This window comes from Hetaerina americana, unplaced genomic scaffold (genome assembly GCF_022747635.1).
Source record: "Hetaerina americana unplaced genomic scaffold, ioHetAmer1.1.p SCAF_4, whole genome shotgun sequence".
NCBI lineage: Eukaryota > Metazoa > Arthropoda > Insecta > Odonata > Calopterygidae > Hetaerina > Hetaerina americana.
Genome location: NW_027286985.1, coordinates 7,313,717 through 7,332,611, shown reverse-complemented (window position 1 = coordinate 7,332,611; position 18,895 = coordinate 7,313,717). Strand labels below are relative to the sequence as shown.

At 37.3% G+C, this 18,895-nt stretch overlaps 2 protein-coding genes across 5 annotated transcripts; one reads left to right on the top strand and one right to left on the bottom strand.

Moving 5' to 3' along the window:
* Window positions 1–4,417: 4,417 nt before the first annotated feature.
* On the top strand, window positions 4,418–7,856 carry Hsp83 (Heat shock protein 83). The gene is made up of 8 exons (XM_071590624.1): window positions 4,418–4,542; window positions 4,622–4,771; window positions 4,851–4,969; window positions 5,096–5,254; window positions 5,356–6,127; window positions 6,211–6,592; window positions 6,675–7,108; window positions 7,426–7,856. The coding sequence occupies exons 2-8, from the start codon at window positions 4,622–4,624 to the stop codon at window positions 7,591–7,593; spliced, it is 2,184 nt and encodes a 727-aa protein (XP_071446725.1). The 5' UTR covers window positions 4,418–4,542; the 3' UTR covers window positions 7,594–7,856.
* A 4,353-nt stretch (window positions 7,857–12,209) lies between these two features.
* Window positions 12,210–17,355, bottom strand: Sumo (Small ubiquitin like modifier). 4 transcript variants are annotated; one of them, XM_071589775.1, is made up of 4 exons: window positions 17,314–17,355; window positions 16,993–17,127; window positions 16,779–16,907; window positions 12,210–13,816 (listed from the first exon to the last, which is right to left on the bottom strand). In XM_071589775.1, the coding sequence occupies exons 2-4, from the start codon at window positions 17,008–17,010 to the stop codon at window positions 13,619–13,621; spliced, it is 345 nt and encodes a 114-aa protein (XP_071445876.1). In that variant the 5' UTR covers window positions 17,011–17,127; window positions 17,314–17,355; the 3' UTR covers window positions 12,210–13,618. The 4 variants fall into 4 exon arrangements, with proteins under 4 accessions (XP_071445876.1, XP_071445877.1, XP_071445874.1 ...); XM_071589776.1 differs by having other exon boundaries at window positions 17,309–17,351; XM_071589773.1 differs by having other exon boundaries at window positions 16,993–17,145; window positions 17,222–17,333.
* Between the last annotated feature and the right edge of the window lie 1,540 nt (window positions 17,356–18,895).

Below are 18,895 nucleotides of genomic sequence, written 5' to 3'. Positions count from 1 at the left end.
TTCCTTTCATATATTTGTTACATCCTTTATTTAAATATGGACAGACTTAATGAATGCAACCGATCATGGCTGAATTTTAACTCCAGAGATGATTGTCAGCCCATAATCTTGTTTTAAGCAACAGATCTCATGAGGCCATCTTTAAATTCTGCGAATAGATTCATTACTTCTCCCTTACATCTCTTAATCTACTTGGTGCCCATCTAGAAAAAAAATTGACAACCCATTGTTCCGTGATAAAAAGCCTTCTTAATCTGTTGTAAAAGCTAAAATTCTTATTTCCCTGAGATAATTCCCAGTTTGCTATGCTTTGTTCCATTCCCAAATTTTTTATGGCCTCAAACTTTGTGGGCAGTCAGTGGGTGTCAAGTATTTTATTGCAAAAAAGAGCAATTAGAAGAATCACATGTGCTTAGCTTCAATTCATACGCGTTCATTCTTTTCACCATTGGGTATCTTATCTTGCCAATGTATTATCAATTTTTCGATGAATCTCTTTGTGTAAAGAAAATTCTCTGAAATTGTTCATGAGTTAATGTTCACACTCATGAAACAGTAAACAGAGTACGAGAATGAACTACTTAGGCAGATGAAAGTAAGAAAGAATCATGGAGAACTGAAGGAAATAATTTCTGGCAAAAACGGAAGTTATATAGGACATTTGGACCTATTTCTGCACTTAACAGCTTTTCATGGGAAAATGAGTACATGTAGGGACATTTGGAGAAAATCTGAATTATTGAAAGACAAATTAACCATATCTACAAACAGGATGTATGTAGATCAGAGACATTTTTGATTGGGGTCCAGAAAAAATAGCAGAAATGACGCCACCAAGCTTAAGTCCAAAGAAGGTAGAAAAAGATAATGTTGAGAGGCAGTAAATTTGAATGGTCTTGATGGGATTTCTGGATTGGCTCAAGCCAATGCCATATGATTTCTGAAGTTAAGAAACAGGCCATCAGGGCTATCTTAAACCAACCTTAAGACACTCATTTTCATTATATACAAAATATGCTACTGGCTGCTCGCTATGTTTACAATCTAATCTTATTTCTTCAGGATTAGATGCGTGTCTATGAACAAAATCTTACTATCCATCATCATAATACACATACTAAGCTTGACATATAATTCGGCTTGTACACCAGCAGCACCGTTTGCCTAATTTAGTCAACGAAGTATCAATAGTTTTCTTCAAAGATAACAATTATACGCACTCATAAAAGATTAAATATACACATTGATGCAGACAACTCAATACACTAAATTAAACACAAATACCATGGAGAAATATCTCCAATGACGTCATTTAGTACATTCATTTTTATTATATTCCTCACGTGGACACATGCACAGTAATATTAAAAACGCTCTAAATGCGAAAGTTATGGAGCGTGGACTGGCGCAGAAATACAATTCATTACAAACTCAAACAGATACGATAATCAGGTTAAAATTTAAAACCAGCTTAAGAATTGCTTAGCTGTAACTATCATTACCATTGTCCATCATACTTCCTTCTTTACGGTTAGAAACCTTTTACAAAAAGGAAGGTAAATTAGTCCCAAATTTATGCATACAAAACATATGGGTACTAATTGAATAAAGATACTCACTCATAATTGATAGTTAAAATATCAATTAGAATCTTAATTTTCAACGCATGAAAGACAGTTTCAGATGGTATACAGGTACGCATATATATGAAGTTAGATTTATCAATGTAGACGAAATGCCAACATTAAAGAATAGTCCATATAAAAAAATGGAAACAGAACGTAAGAAGTATAGTATTTGTTGCAGGCTAGATGATGATACGAAATTATGTATGTTAGTAGTAGTCATTAAATAGAACTTGTGGCAACGGACAAGAAAATTCATCCACTGGGCATTAGGAACATCTCAATGACATGTGTAGATAATCACACACTAACAATTGGCATTCTAAAAAAAGGAATTTTTAATATCATATTTATAAGGGTTCCTGGTGAGATAGAAACTAAGTCAATGTAAACGCAACTATTGACATCTTTCAGTGTGATGCAATTTCACTCTTCCTGATCCATTGCAGCATTGCATATAATGAATTAGGAATGAAAAGCACACAGCATAAACGACTTCATAGAGAATGAGTCATGAAAACATCTCGTCTCTTGAGGTGGTAATGTTTTCATCATTCTCAATGTAGATATCAAGTGTTTCATTTTACCCTAACATGTACCAACTGCAGTCGAACAATGTTATTATGATCCCCTACGTTCGTGGAATAAATGACATCTAAAATCTTAGCTTTAAAAAATTACATGTAAATAAAAAATAAATAATAAAACTAAAAGAAAGTGCATAACAATGACTGGTTCCTTTTTCTGTCGATTCCCACGTATCATATTATATTTGGCTATATTTTATTATTTGATTAATATATTTCCCGTCGAAACCACCTTCAGTGAAAGGATAGCTGGTAACACAAAATTGTGGAAACAAAAAAGTGAAAATATAAAAATGTAATCGAGGCAACCAAAGAACCCAGTCCATGTATTGTTAGCAAAATCTCAAGCCATTCTTTCAACATTACTTTCGAATGAACCAGTTTCCTTTTATTTTTCGGCAGGTGGTAATGACAAAATACCAATCCATTATTTGTTAGTTCAGGTAAAATAAAATTTGTAAGAGCTGCTTTCCAACAACGCAAGGGAACTGCTTGATAATCGACAGAAGCACAGGATAACACATGCACGCGCAAAAGAACACAAAACACAACAGAAAGAACAGCCGAACACCACAGAAAACACAGCCTTTTCATCAAACCACGTTATGTCTAAACAAATGTGCCACAAATTACTGGATTAAACGGCAAACTGCCCGGCAAATTTATTTACTCCCCTTCAGAACAACAACGAGGTATTATACCATGCATTTTCTAAGCAGTTTTCGCGAAAAACTAACACAAAAGCTATTTATTTAGATTTCACAGTCAGATCCGCATGCATTGCAAAATAAAAGACAGTATTAATCCGTAACGTCTTGCCGGCAAAATCTCGCGCCAAATAGACATGCGTATTGCAATCCACTATTGAATGATCGTGAATGTTCTAGGGGCTCTGGGTTAATAGGTCATGCGTCAAGATACAAATATATATATTTACATGCATAACTGTTATCTGAAAAGGACACTCAAATTTTGTTCTAAATCCGCTCAAACTTAGTCTAGCGGCCTATTAACTTGAAATTGTTGCATAAAAATGCTTCATACTATTAAGATAGGTAGCATGCCCAAATAATTTGAGAAAACTAGTGAAGAAGAAATTTGTTTCAAACGATTTCTTACTAATTGGAGTTATACTTAATGTCTCTCTGTGTCATCTGTCCCCTCCTTCATTCAAAATTTGCATAGGTTTAACTGATGCCACACAATGACCAGATCAACCCACCATAAATAAAACTTTATGCACACGATTATAGAGTATTCATCCATGTTCAAACTTATGTAATTTTAGTCTTAAACAATGTGAAATAAGATAGGAAAAGGCGTACTGAGGATAAGATATGAACATAGCCCTTGACTTGACAACGTGCGAAGAACCCCATTCGGATGGAATGTTAGTAAATTAAAAAAATAGTAGTCTTAAATAATATATGATTATAAATACTTCTGCGATGACTTAGACTTCAGAATATTATTTCCACGGGCAAGAAATAAAAACATCATCCACGACAGGAGAAGAAACCAGTAATTTTTATGTACTTTCTTTTAGTTAACATACCCATTTGTGGATACATGATTACATGTGTAAGTAATGAATTAACTTGGAAATGAGGATTAAATAATCGTTAATTTTTTTTAGAAATTTCATTGCATAAAATAAAGGAAGCATTTTAAACAAGTTTGTGCCGAGACAATACCACTCTCCCGTTATGGTTACACGATCTAACTACCATCTCATAACAAACTATTTAGAAACCGATGATTCTCAAAGGTCGAGTATCAAAAATGCATCAAATGTGAAGTCTCAGTAAATTTGAAAACATGTCCGTTAAACGTGGCAACATTGCCAGAAATCCACATGGTCCCAAAATCTATATGCGACTGCTGTTCTGGAACCTTCTAGAATTTTCTAGAAGGTTCTCGTCGATAACGGAAGTTTGGAATATGTTGGTGAAAACAAGTGCTTCGTAAATCAGTTAAATTATACTGCTGTCGCATAGCTTACGTCAAATTTCGTAAAACTATTTTATTTGAATATACATATAATATAAATAATTTTAAGATAAGCATTATTTCGTATTTTTAATTTTGTATGTAACAAAGAATATCATATCTGCATTGATAGAATATTCTCGGCAGTGGGAGGTGCTTAAACCGGAAGTGCAGGCTTACTCTTGAATTTCGAGAAAGATCCAACCGAGGCCTATATACGTGAGCGGCAGCCTCTACCGGCGTCATTTCTGATTCTATCATCGAGTGTGTATACACACAGGATTGCAGAGGAGTCCGAGTCTCTGTTCTGAATTGTGGTGTTGGAAGGATTACCTATCAATGTAAGTTTTAGTCGAAGTTTTTGTAGTTTTGCAAGCATCCAAATAGTGCAGAATTTCATAGTGTTTGTTTAATTCACAGATGCCCGAAGACGTAATGATGCAGTCTGATGCAGAGGTGGAGACGTTCGCGTTTCAAGCTGAGATTGCTCAGCTTATGTCCTTGATCATTAATACCTTTTATTCGAATAAGGAAATATTTCTTAGGGAGCTGATCTCAAATTCCTCGGACGTAAGTAAAGCAAGTGAAAGACTCGGATCTAGCTTTTTGTGTATGGAAATTTATAGTAACAATCATATTAATGTTGCAGGCATTGGACAAAATTCGCTACGAAAGCCTTACCGATCCCTCTAAACTGGAGAATGGAAAAGATCTGTTCATCAAAATCATTCCCAACAAGAACGATCGAACTCTGACAATCATTGATACGTAAGTATTCTGCTGATTAGTGGCGCATCAGCCACTTCGTTCTTGTGCCTAATTTACTGTACATCCGTCTCAAGTCTTGGCGGAGTAGTCAAGACTTAAGTTCCTCACAAATTTGAATTTTTCTAGTGGAATTGGGATGACCAAGGCGGACCTCGTTAATAACCTTGGAACCATCGCCAAATCTGGTACGAAGGCTTTCATGGAGGCACTGCAGGCCGGAGCCGATATTTCAATGATTGGACAATTTGGTGTCGGCTTTTACTCTGCATACTTAGTTGCTGATAGGTACGTACATAGCAACTGGATATCACCTCTGCGGCCGCTTGCGGTTTAATACAATAGTCAAAATGTGTACTATCAATACTAACAATTTATTATTATTTCAGGGTTGTGGTGACTTCAAAGCACAATGACGACGAACAGTACACATGGGAATCATCCGCAGGTGGATCATTTACTGTTCGTCCTGACGCTGGCGAACCATTGGGTCGCGGAACCAAGATTGTCCTTCACATCAAAGAGGATCAGGCCGAGTTCCTGGAAGAGAGGAAAGTTAAGGATGTGGTGAAGAAACATTCTCAATTTATTGGGTATCCGATCAAGATGATGGTCGAGAAGGAACGCGATAAGGAAGTATCTGACGACGAGGAGGAAGAAAAGAAGGAAGAGGAGGAGGATAAGAAGGAAGATGATAAACCAAAGATTGAAGACGTAGAAGACGACGAGGAAGAGGGCGGCGAGAAGAAAGGGAAGAAAAAGAAGACCATTAAAGAGAAATACACTGAAGATGAGGAACTGAACAAAACAAAACCTATTTGGACCCGGAATCCAGATGACATCAGTCAGGAGGAGTATGGAGAGTTCTATAAATCTCTTACCAATGACTGGGAAGACCATTTGGCTGTGAAACATTTCTCGGTGGAAGGTCAATTGGAATTCAGAGCATTGCTGTTTGTACCTAGGAGAGCACCCTTCGATTTATTCGACAACAAGAAAAGGAAGAATAACATCAAATTGTACGTGAGAAGGGTTTTCATCATGGACAACTGCGAAGATCTCATCCCTGAATATTTGAACTTCATAAAGGGTGTTGTTGACTCGGAGGACCTTCCTTTAAATATTTCCAGGGAGATGTTGCAGCAGAACAAGATTCTTAAGGTAAGCTTTCTCCATTACGGGCAAATTTTCCACTAAGATATTATGAAAAAGTCTGTAATACTCATTTGATGTTCATCCCATAGGTGATTCGAAAGAACCTGGTTAAGAAGTGTCTGGAGCTGTTTGAGGAGCTGGCGGAGGATAAAGAGAATTATCGCAAATGCTATGAACAATTCGGGAAGAACTTGAAACTGGGTATTCATGAAGACAGTCAAAACCGAAAGAAGCTCAGTGAACTCCTCCGCTACCACACTTCTGCTTCCGGCGACGAGGCATGTGCACTGAAGGACTACGTTGGACGTATGAAGGAGGGTCAGCAGAGCATCTACTACATAACTGGAGAGAGCCGGGAGCAAGTTGCCAATTCTGCGTTCGTGGAGAGGGTTAAGAAGCGTGGATTTGAAGTAGTCTACATGACAGAACCAATTGATGAATACGTTGTTCAGCAGCTGAAGGAATACGACGGTATGTTAACTTCATGCAAGTGTTAATGTAACTGTCGGCCAATGCTCTTTGATAAGTGTATAATGTCTTTTTCCCTAAACAGGCAAGACCTTGGTGTCTGTGACCAAGGAAGGTCTAGAATTGCCAGAGGATGAAGAGGAGAAAAAGAAGAGGGAGGAGGACAGGAATAGGTTGGAGGCACTCTGCAAGGTCATGAAGGATATCCTCGATAAGAAGGTTGAGAAAGTTGTGGTGTCGAACAGACTTGTTGCTTCTCCGTGCTGCATAGTTACGTCTCAGTATGGGTGGACGGCGAACATGGAGAGAATAATGAAAGCCCAGGCTTTAAGGGATGCTTCAACACTAGGCTACATGGCTGCTAAGAAGCACTTGGAAATAAACCCGGACCATCCAATAATCGAATCCTTGAGGAAGAAGGTCGAAGCAGATAAGCACGACAAGGCTGTGAAGGACCTGGTACTGCTCCTGTTTGAGACTGCCCTGTTGGCATCTGGGTTTTCCCTGGAAGATCCTCAGGTCAGTAGAAAATTATTGGAACTATTGAGTAGCACATGCTGCTCAGGTCTGCAAATTTAAATTGGCTTTTCACTTATTGCTGGAACGTACCGAATTTAATCATGTTGAAGCGATAGTCAACGTGATTACATATTACCTAGAGTAAGAAATTTTAATGTTAAAATTAATTGCTCTAGAACTTTTCAATTAGTGCAATGATGGGTACGTAATTAGGTGCCCTCAATACAGATGTATTGTTCTGCTTAATGCGTTTCTCGCGGTCCGTAAATTGGCATATTGTTGGATTTGTTATTTATAATGAAATATTGCGATTTCAGGTACATGCCGCCAGGATCCATCGCATGATCAAGCTGGGTCTGGGAATAGACGAGGATGATGCAGAGGAGGAAATGACAGCTGGTGCATCGGATGAGAAGAAAGATGAAGAGATGCCGCCTCTTGAAGGTGACGCTGAAGATGCTTCAAGAATGGAAGAAGTAGATTAAATTGTGCTGTGTTATTTATTTGGACTATTTAAAATTTCGCCTTCATTTTTTCATTCACATTCCTGTTCATAATTCAGTATTTGCCCAGTTGGCCATTGTGTGGCCCAGGAAGTGGTGGGTACTAGTTCACAATTTGTTCGAGTGATTTGTTTGAAATGAATGAGTTGCATTTAAGTGCAAGCCCTCTCTATTGAGAATAATTGTTTTGGCATTAAATGTCTATTTAAGTTAAATCTTAATAAACGTGTTCTTTATAAAATAAACTTTAATTTTCTAATTGTGTTAAAGGAATGTCAGTCCTAAAGCTTAACTATTTGGAAAGTTTTCTTGGTTTAAACAAATTGCCCAATCCTTAACTTAGTAAACATGAAATGCCAGTCAAGCAATTAGGTCAAACATTCTCTCCTTGGGGGGTGAAGGGACTGGGAGAGAGGAAAGCATGCAAGGGTTCACGAATCCTGGAAGTAGGCTGCGCATTAGGTAATGAAAATCCGATACCATCACTTAATGGTAAAATGCACTTCATGGAGGCACTACCTTTTGAAATATGTCAAGTGCTGGATAGTAGGAAAGTATTTATGATTGTTATGCTGGTAGTAGCTTGGACTTAGGATCTGTACCAGATAGCCCTGGAACAAAAGGCTGGTATTGATCTTATGGCAAAGGTCGTGTGTGAGAGGAGTAGGTAAACATGCTGACCCCCCACTAAGTTGGTAGTGTAGAACTATCCTACTATCCTATCCCATTGTTACTGAACCTTACGGTACCTGGGTGTATTAGAACCAATGTGATTCACAATTTATCAATTTGTAATCTAACGAGTAAATAGAAATGAGCCATCTTAATGTGAGAAGTGAATGCATGCGATCCGTAAGGCTTGTTTTGAGCATTGGGTACTAAGTTAGTGTGGAAATGTCAAGCTAATGCATTGTCAGTGAAATTTTCTTAATGTTGTATAAATGAAATCTTTGTCTTCACTGTCACTGGCTTCATAAAGTAAATGGACTCGGTAATTTGGTTTGGTAGCGAATTTGATCCCATTCAGGGAGGAGGGGCTTGATTTGCTAATCGTGATAGACCAAGTAGCCATCTATGCAATCAAAATTATTGCAGGAGCCATGTGGTCAGTCACCTACAGGGTAAAGATTGCATTAATGGAGAGCTGCCTTCAGCCATCATGTCCTGTGGCATTAGCCCCATCCTAGATGGTAGGCAAGATCATGTTAATGAAATAAGAGAGACCAAGCCTAGATTGAGTTGAGATTTAAGTATTCCTTGATCAATGAGTAAACGGATTAGTATTGTCCTGACTCTTAAGGGAAGAGTATTTTGGGTAATTATTAGTCGGGTGGGTAGTCACCTCCAGCCACACACTGGTCGCTTGTAGGGTACGAAAGAGCTGAACTACGAGGGTCATCCGGAAAGTAGTACCCGTTCGTGAAATAAAGACACAAAAGTAAATATTAACAAACATAAAAAATTTTATTTGAAAGCGGATACTTTTAACTACTTCTCAACATAATCTCCAAGCAAATTAAGGCATTTGTCATAACGTGTGACAAGTTTCTGTATTCCTGCTGCATAGTCCTTCGCCGCCAGCTCATTGAGATACGCGAGGGACCCATCTTGCACAAATTTTTGCATAATGCAGATGGTGTTTAACAATTTCATGAACAATTGTTCGAGAAACATTGGGAAAATGCTCACAGATGTCATCAATTGTGACGCGCCGATCGTTCCTCACGAATTCGTCAACAGCTCACCAGTTGGTCTGTATTGACAGACGGTCTCTCCGAACGCTCATCGTCGTGTGTGTTCCCCCTCCCCATGTTGAAGTTGCGACACCACCGCCGAACAGACGACTCGTCCATTACATTGTCTCCATACACCTCCTTTAATTGGCGATGAATATCACATGGGCGAACGTTTCTTGCATTGAGGAATTTAATCACTGGCCTCACTTCACAACTGGCGGCGTTCTCAATTTTTTTAAACATTGTAAACAATCACAGAAACAACACAGGCAATGCTAGCGTCACGCAACTTGGCTCAGAGAAGGCAGACAAGCCACTGAAGCTATCTGACCTCGTTCAGCGGCTACTCGCGTCGTCAGCACTTCATGCGGCACGAACGGGTACTACTTTCCGGATGACCCTCGTATATATACATATTATGCTTTAAAGGGAGACTATTAAAAAGAGAAGTGTAAGAATTGCAGGAAATAAACAGAAACTGCTTTGAAATAAACAAGTACCTAAAAACAGGTGGGAACCATGGAGGATCATAGTAATGTAAATGAAAGTGATTAATTTTCCCATCGGCTGATAATAATGGTTAACCTAACTGGTAACCTCAATTACATGTTTTTTGGTAAAATGTATGAAGGATATCACTTGTAAGCTCCTACGGAAACAACAGGTGAAGTCATTGCGGAGGGGAATGAGATACTAGAAACATGGGAGGAATAGTTCAATGAAGTAGCTCCAGGGTTGAAGAGCAGATGCTAAAGGAAGTGCAGAAAAGCAAGGAAATGAGAGAGCACCTATGGCAGATGCAATTAAGTCAAATGATAAAGAATGGGAGGCCAAGAACTAATTAGAGCATTACACCTGCTAGTTCGCAGTATTTGGAAGACAGAATTTTTTAGTAAAGCTGAGGATAGGTTTGATTTGCCCAATAGGGGGTGTAATATTTGATGCGATGGGGTAGCGGTAGTCCCACAAATATTTGCAAATGCATACCACATAGCTCTTGCAGCATGAAATATGAATAACTCGGAAGAATTGTACTAATAAGATGGAGGAAATTGGTAAAAGAATGGGTCTAAATATAAATGAAAAGAAGATCAAAGACTAGAAATATCACCTCTTCAAAGCAAATGTGCTCAGCGAAACATAAAAATTGGGAACCAGGAGTGTGTCAAAAAGCACACTTATCTGAGTCATTCTAAACAATGAAAGTACAATTTATAATGAAATCAACCGAAGGATTGAAATGATTTCTGGCGTGATATGGTGGAATTTATCCATCATGGAAATGAAATAATCTTTGCAAACTCCATAGTGAATATTTATTGGGATGACTAGTCTTCCAATAAATATTGTGATTTCATTTGTGCAACCAGTAGTGATGGCCTATTATGCTAGTGTACCTTCCCTCAAATGAAATTTCTTTTCAATAAAAATAAAATTGAAAATATGTACAACCCCCATTTGACCTGTTCATTACATGATGTGTGGGTTCTATTCAAGAATGGTAAAGAAATGTGTACTCTGGATATTTGAAAGGAAAATAATAAGAATTTATGACCTGGTTAAGAGTACATATGAAGAATCAGAATGAATTGAGAGATAAACGATTGTTAGGAGGGGATGATATATACTAGCGTTGAGTTTTCCAAGTCACTCGCATGGCTGGGTCACATGAGCACAAAATTCTCAAATGATGGCTCAGTAGCAATGTGGAGGAGAGGAAGGCCATGGAAATGATGGCTGCAGGATGTTGACGGTCCGAGGGAGAGAGTTGCAATGTGGAAGGAGAAAGCAGAAGATTGGAGTACAGGATGTCATAGCGGGAGGAGGTAGGAACAGGGTGGAATGACATAATTATGAGAAATTGAAGATGGGCTTGCTGTAGTGCAGGATGCCAGGTTGTGTTCAGTATTGTTGTAGTTTGCATCCATCTAAATTCAAACCTACCTAAGCCATAGTCTACCCTACCTCACTTTCCTCTCTTTGCAATACCACTCCCCCATCACAATCAAATGTTTCCTTCCAGAAACACCAATGTCATCTAACTGATCATTTACCCAATTAACATCTTCCTCATGATTGCTTGGAGGTATGAAGACCTTTATAGGCCTATATATATTCCTCCACACTAATTGGTTTGAACAAAAGATTGTATGCTTTAAAGGAATGTTTTCTTTACAGTATATTTTCAATTAAATTTTCTTTGTAGCCATTTTTCATTGCTAAACCTTCAATCATTTTGAGTTTTTTAACAAAATTACTTTTGGAAGTTGCCAACCTCTTTCCTATTCTCCTGACCTAAACATTATCCTAACATTCCCAAGTCCCTATTCTAATTAGTTTGCTCATCTTCTGTACTGCTTCCACTATGAAAGGGTTTTGTGAGAGAAGCCTTACCTCTCTCTTGCTGTTGGGCACAACACACTGAGTCCCGTAATTGCCAAGACTCGTTGTTTTATTCTGCCCATCGTAGCACTCTCGGGATAAGTGATTTGAGGTGTTTTTCATTGCCTTCCTCAATAGTGCTTTCAATGAGACACCGTCAGTCAAATGACCATCCCACTGGGGTCAGAAGCCCCGGACCCTACCTTGCTGTGGAAGATTACCTTTCGTCTGGATCCTCACCTTCAACCTATTTGGTATGGATGACCCTACTAGGAGCAAATATCACTGCTCCCACCAACACAGCACTATAGGTCATCAGAATGTACCAGCACTTCCACCACTTCATGGTTGTAGTCCATGGGAAGGGTACCAAAGAATAACCATCAATAAATTGTATCTGGAAATGCTACACAGTGGCTTATTCTTATAGGAGCAGATCAATGAGTGGGGAGTACCAGTGAATAAATTATTAACGAGAAATAGTGAAACCATTCCTTTATTTCCTCCATAAAAGTAATCAACATGTTACAGTGATGTATGTAAAACATACAAAGAATAACCATGGGTTAGGCAAGAATAGAAAACATTACACAGTTTTGAATTCTCATGCTTCAGCTTTCCTTTTGCCTGTTTCTTTGAGTCACAACTGAAAAATGAGGTTATTTTCAGAGGAACTTTTTCCTCTTCAAGTTACAATTCATCACAAAAGACAACTAACTTTGTGAACAAAATTTATCACTGGGTATGGTCATCCTAGAGAAAAGGTAGGTATTGCTCAAATCACATTCTTCGAACTACCATCTTGTGATAGATGCAGGGCAAGAGAACACAACCTAAAATGTGGTCCCAGAATTAATGTGCTGCTCTGCAACTACCAAAACAAACTCGACTTTTGAAGATACTTGACAACATAAGTTACAAGAAGGAGATTACTGAGAGTATTACACAGCATCATGTCAGAGTACAGAAAAGGATACATATTAATTTGAGAAAGTTACAATGTCCCAAATGCAACAATTTCAGAGTGTAAAAATCATTCCCTGATTTTTACTCTGAAATTGTTTCATTGAAATGCATATTAGCGGATGACTTTGTTAAAATTTACTGTTGCGGCATCTCCTGCAGTTTCTTGGAATTCAACACAAGAATGTTTACAGGCCAGTTCAAATATAATTTGTGTATTACACTCTTGTTTAACCAACTCACCCTCTTTGTGAAATGCATGAAAATGACGGCTAAGTGGATGTCAACATTCACATAATGATTTAACAAGTTTTAGTGGACCATACGTAATACGCCTCTGGGTCTCCTTCAGTGAACAATGTTAACAAAGCACATAATGCCAAATACCAATTCACGGTACCTTAAAAATTCATAGAAACAAGTTGGGGAAACATTTTCATCGAAAATGAAAAATTATGTCAACAGGAAATAAATACACTGCATATGCTGCAAGTGGTTTCATCCCGCCACTCCCTTTCACTCAAGAATACTTACTTAAAAAAAGCACAGGAAATTACTCTCAAAGTCATTATGAGGAATTAATGAAAACTTTAAAAAAGTAAAAACAGTTCTAGAAGAATAATAAAATTTAAATCAGGATAAAAAAATACTTCCACTACATAGTGGACATTGTGTATTCTTGCTTAACACTATTGGTGTTATTGCAACAAAGACAATACATTTCCTTATTACAACATAAGAAACTGCACTCTTAGTCAGTGAGGAAGGATGCACACAAGCACAATGGACTTTTATGAACAAAAAAAAAAGATGGATTACAAGGAGCCATCAGGTCAATTTATGTATGCACATTACACTTAAACTTATCAGTCGAATGCAAGAATAGTGGCTGGTGATGGCATAAATTCACTGAACTTAAACCTGCATCATGTTAATTGTTTCTTAAGGGTACAAAATACTGAAGAAAACTGTTTCCTGTGAATATTGTTGGGGAAATATCCCCCAGTCTGTTGGGTATACACTTCGATTGTATCACCATCTTCCATCTCTAGATGAGACGGAGTGTCTGCTTCAGTAATAGGCTGACCATCAAAACGAAAACGTGCTATCTCCTTTGCAAGTCCCTGAAGAGAGAGGCAAAAGAAGAAAAAAATAGAATTAGCCATATAGTATGTTCGAATGTAATTGCAGTGGAGGCATTGTTATCTAAAACAAATTTCGTTACTATGGCCGTCAAGTCAAAGATTGGGATGATTGTCGCAGGCTGCCATATTTGGGCTTAGGGTTGGATGAAGGAAGGTGAAAAAGGGAAGAACAGGGAGGTGGGGGTGGGAAATAATCATACACTCTCCTATTTGGGTGTGTGAGCAGTGCCCCTGAGTCACAATCACACATGCATTCATCATTAGTGAGGAAGAAGACCTAACGGCAGTGACTCCCAGATCATGCTCTAATGAATAACATAGGGCAATATCAGTGAAAGAGAATACCCTCTTCCACTCAGGTTTGCGTGGTGCAGTGGCTCTCGTGAGTAAATCACACAAGCATTTATGAGAAAAAACTCATTCGGTGGTGACCCATCACAAACTCTATAACAACTACTGCAAGAGAAAAATAAAATTAAAAACTAAAAAAGGAAGTAGGTAGGCAGATATGGTTTCATCTTAGATCCAAATAAATACTGCACTTTTTTCCAATTAAATAAAGACCTTTGTAAAATATTTCTGTTCAAATAGGAAACTAATTGATGACTGGGTTAGAACATACCAATTTATTTGGTTTAGAAATAGACAACAAGTTAAGCTGGAGGTTCCAAATGGAAAAATGTAGTAAAAAATTATGCTCAGCCCTATTAAAAATCCCTAGCCCAATTATGCTCAGTCCTTTTAAAAAATTTTGCTAACTATTGTAATACAGAAGTATTCATCCCAGTATACCATGGTATATTTGAGCCCAAAGCTCGATATGGCATCGTCGGATGGGGAGTTCAGCACATGGAAACATCAATAGGATACTCACCCTTCGAAAACATTAAGGGTTATATTCACACTAAATACAAGAAAATTCTCCAGGAAGTATTTTAAATGTCACAAAATCATGACCACTCCCTTTATATATATATGTATAATGTGATTCTGTAAGCCTGCACCAAAACCCCTTCTCTGGTCAGAAATAGGGATGTTCACAAGTACAACACCAGCGGTAAAAATAATGACCATTGCCGAGTAGCAGTACTACAAAAAACTCCAAAAGTTTCAGGTAAACTGCTCTTTAATCGACTTCCTGAAGAGTTAAAACGAATACTCCCCCAAGAAAATAAATTCAAAGAAATGTTAAAAGATTTCTTTGTAACTAATGTTTTATTTTCTATTGCCCAAGAGAACATAGAAAGAGCCAATAGATGGAAATCTGTTATTTAAATCTTTAATACCCATTTATTTCAAGTGCATCATTATTCCTATGAATTTGTATGCATGTAAATCTCATGTACCTGTAAATGTAATTGAATCTTAACAAAGCCCATACAATTATGCCTTGTTCTATGGCGAACAAATCTATCTATCTATTCATTTATCAGCGGTGGTGAGAGTCAAGAAGCTGTACAAAAAGCCATAGCCAGGTTATGGCCATCCTTTAAATCTCCCCATTGGAGGTGGTTAGAGTAAATTTTATTAAGAGAATTTGCAGAAATATTGAAAAATCCAAAGAATTTCAACCACGAGGATGGCTACACCCTGACTTTTACATGGAAAAGGGTAATCACTGAGAAGTAGCCAATCAGAGCTCTCCGGGCCAGCCAGTATCTCTTATACATAGCAGCATAATTGCAACAAAGATCACTTCCACCTGAAGATGCCTTCAGGACAGAGGGGCGAAACTGTTATGCAACTAACCAACCTATGGGATGGTAATTCCCGGAAGCAGCATGGAACATCCATCGTGGATACCTTAAGATCAACTATAAGTGAAAGTGGGCGGCCAATACATAAAATTTACCACAGTGGATATATCAAATAATCCTCAAACTGGGGAATACCAGAAGCATTTGGACTCAACAGCATTTTCATAATGTGTGATAGGAATAGGTTCTTGCATTTATGTTTAGTCACAGATAATGCTGCTAATATATACACAATAAGGAGAGCCTTGATATAGATGATAACTCAATACACATTATTGCATATGGTTTCTCCACTCTCATTCTTAAGTTGCCATGTGACAATCCCATTTGAACAGTGTGACCTACGATATTATCCATGTCTTTTAAATATTAAAGAGAAATAATAACTACACATCATATTCAAATAATAAAAACGATAAATGGCATATTATTTGATTATTGTCATTGAAGTTACATGCAATACTTAATTCACTAATGAACCATTACTACAGTTATAACTTTTTGTGGAACAGGTCAGAACACTTTACAGGAAAAATTGTTATTATTCCATGAAGAATGACTTCTTTAATTACAATTGTGTGTCGAGGGAATTTTCACGGAGACATAATTATACAGTGGTTTAAAGTAAAATTTCAGCATGTACTAATAAATTTACGATGCCAAAATATGAATGTTCGTCGTGGAAAATCATTCTAAATATCTTAGATTTGAAGGTGGTGCACAACCACAGTTATCACCACAAAGTACTCAAGGGACTTATGTAGGAAGAATGTATAACATTTGCCGGAGGCCAATGAAACATGCCGAAGATACCTATTTTATTAACCCATCAAAGCATGCAGTACAGACATGTGCCTTCAGGACAACACCCCCTGAAACTGTTGCACCAGCATAGAAGTCGAGCCAACTCCAAGAAGCACAATACCGTATTGTGTGGGGTTAAACGACAATCTATGCTAACTGCCCACCATTAAAGCATAAAAATTTGCATTTCATTAGAGATATAATTCAACGATGTACTAGGTAGTAAGGCTTCATAAAAAACTAGATTCTGGACCGCTCGTCACTATTTACCATTGATAAATTAAATGGAGAGAATTGTTTAATACACAAATGATTATTGATTTACTCTGATTCCAGTTTATTTGAAATATAATGGCTCCAATGAGAAAAGTAACACTTACCACACGAATGCAATAAGCTCTCATTAGTTTCCTCAAGGGGGTGCGAGTTTTGATTTTGAACTGGATTACTGACCCATCCTGTCCCAGCACCTTGAGATTAATGTGTTCAACCGAGGGTTGAACAACATCCTAGGGAATAATAAATGATTTGAAAAACAGGTTCGCATTTCCTGGAAAGAGGTGAAATAAAAGCCGTTTGAAAATATTTTTCAACCTTTTTGTCTTCTGACATATTTCAGATTTTTCTCAGCCACAATTTCACCACGACGGCTTGATATTCAAGAATTACATAAAGCGAACATGAAATATGATTGCTGAATTCAGCAAATGTTCACAAGACATCGAAACCCTGAAACAAATTAAACCGCTACAATCAAATATGATAAAGTACTTAACCGTGTACAACAATAAAAATGCAAACTCCATGAATAAAGAGCACTAACAAAATAAATAGGTTTTCAATAATACAAATTCTTAAATGTTGCAAGCAAATTCAATATAAAACACATCAAATCGAAATAATGAAATACTTCACATATCAGACGCCTCCTTGTATTCGCACCTTCCTTTGTTTTCCTGTAACTTTCGTTTGCGCCGTTTCAATGGTTACGTCGCTATCGTCGCTGACCGTTTGGCTTTTTATATTCTATGGGAAACTTGATAGCGATACACTCATATAAATTAATTTTTGATTGAAAGAGAAAGAGTACAGCATATAAAATAAGGAATTTGGAACAAATATTTCTAATTCAGAAATAAATTCGCCAAAACGAGTATTTCCAATTGATTTTGAAATTTGATGCTCAATTGAATGTTGCATGAAGTCCTTTAAAAGCCTCTTCTAAGTTCATAGATTTTAATGTCTCGAGTAAACCGAAATTCGAACGAATTTTAATAAATGCAGCCAAGAGTAATTTTAGTGATCACACTGAATACAGATACTTGAGATACATTCAAATGTTGTCTACACTGATTTGTGGATTTGTATTCGTTTTTCTTCTATTCTTCTTACACGTTACCAAGGAGATTCAAAATTGTAAATGGCAGGCCCTTGGGAGAAAATTTGTTGCGCTGGCGGCATTTAACTTTCATAATGGAATTTTGGTAGATATTTTAATGACGTGTGAGCTTCAGTTATATATTAAAAATTTTTATAAAACTACTATGACATATTATATTCAATTTTTTCTCTAACACCAAATAATTTCACAATGAATATGCTGGCGCAAAGTGAGTGTTGACCGAAATCCAAAATGAATTGATTTATTTTCAAATTTAAGCTGGTTTGCGAGTTTTCTTTGAACCTGTGGTAATTTTGGTGAGTGTTTTCTAATGCTAAAACTGAACATTTTTAATCAAATCGCTAATGTCACGAGCGTTGAAATATGGGGCGAGAAGCAAGACCATATAAACCTGCCCGCTTATCATTACTTTTTCTTTCTCGAAGACGAGGTGTCGTAGAAGTCAGAAGAAGATTAGTATTTTATACTCACACATTTTCTATTGGTAAGTTTTAATGACAACAATCTAAATAAAACAATGTGTCTAAAATGTATGTGAGTCCTGAAATGCCATGGGGGCAAGAGTATCATTGATAACAATACTGAGTCTCTTCTATTGGCACCCATTAGTTTACTCTATTTACTGTATGATTTACTTTTGTGATATACTTGGGTTTTCCTAAGTAATGCTGGAATTGGATTCTACCTCTAGGCTTTTGAAAATTATGGCTCTCAGGGATGCAATTACTGAGAAAATACAAGGATTATGCCGTAAACCACAACCCTGCTGCAAGAAATGGGAAGGCAGTTTTGAAAGGTAGCACCTACTTTGATTAATTCTTTTGCCTGATATTTAATGTGTAAGTGGGTGATAAAAATTCCAGCCTGAGTATATGGGGTTGGGCATTAAAAATTTCCAATTGAATGCACGAATTTAAGTTGGCAATGGATAATGATTTCCCTATTAAATTCCCCATTGCTTGACCATTTAGTGTTTGGGAAATAGGAAATTATTTCCTTCCAGAGATGATTAATGGATTTGATTCCCTATGAGCAAATTGTTACATTGAGTACTATTTGAAATTTATTTGTTTAGGCCTGCCTCTTTTCATGTTC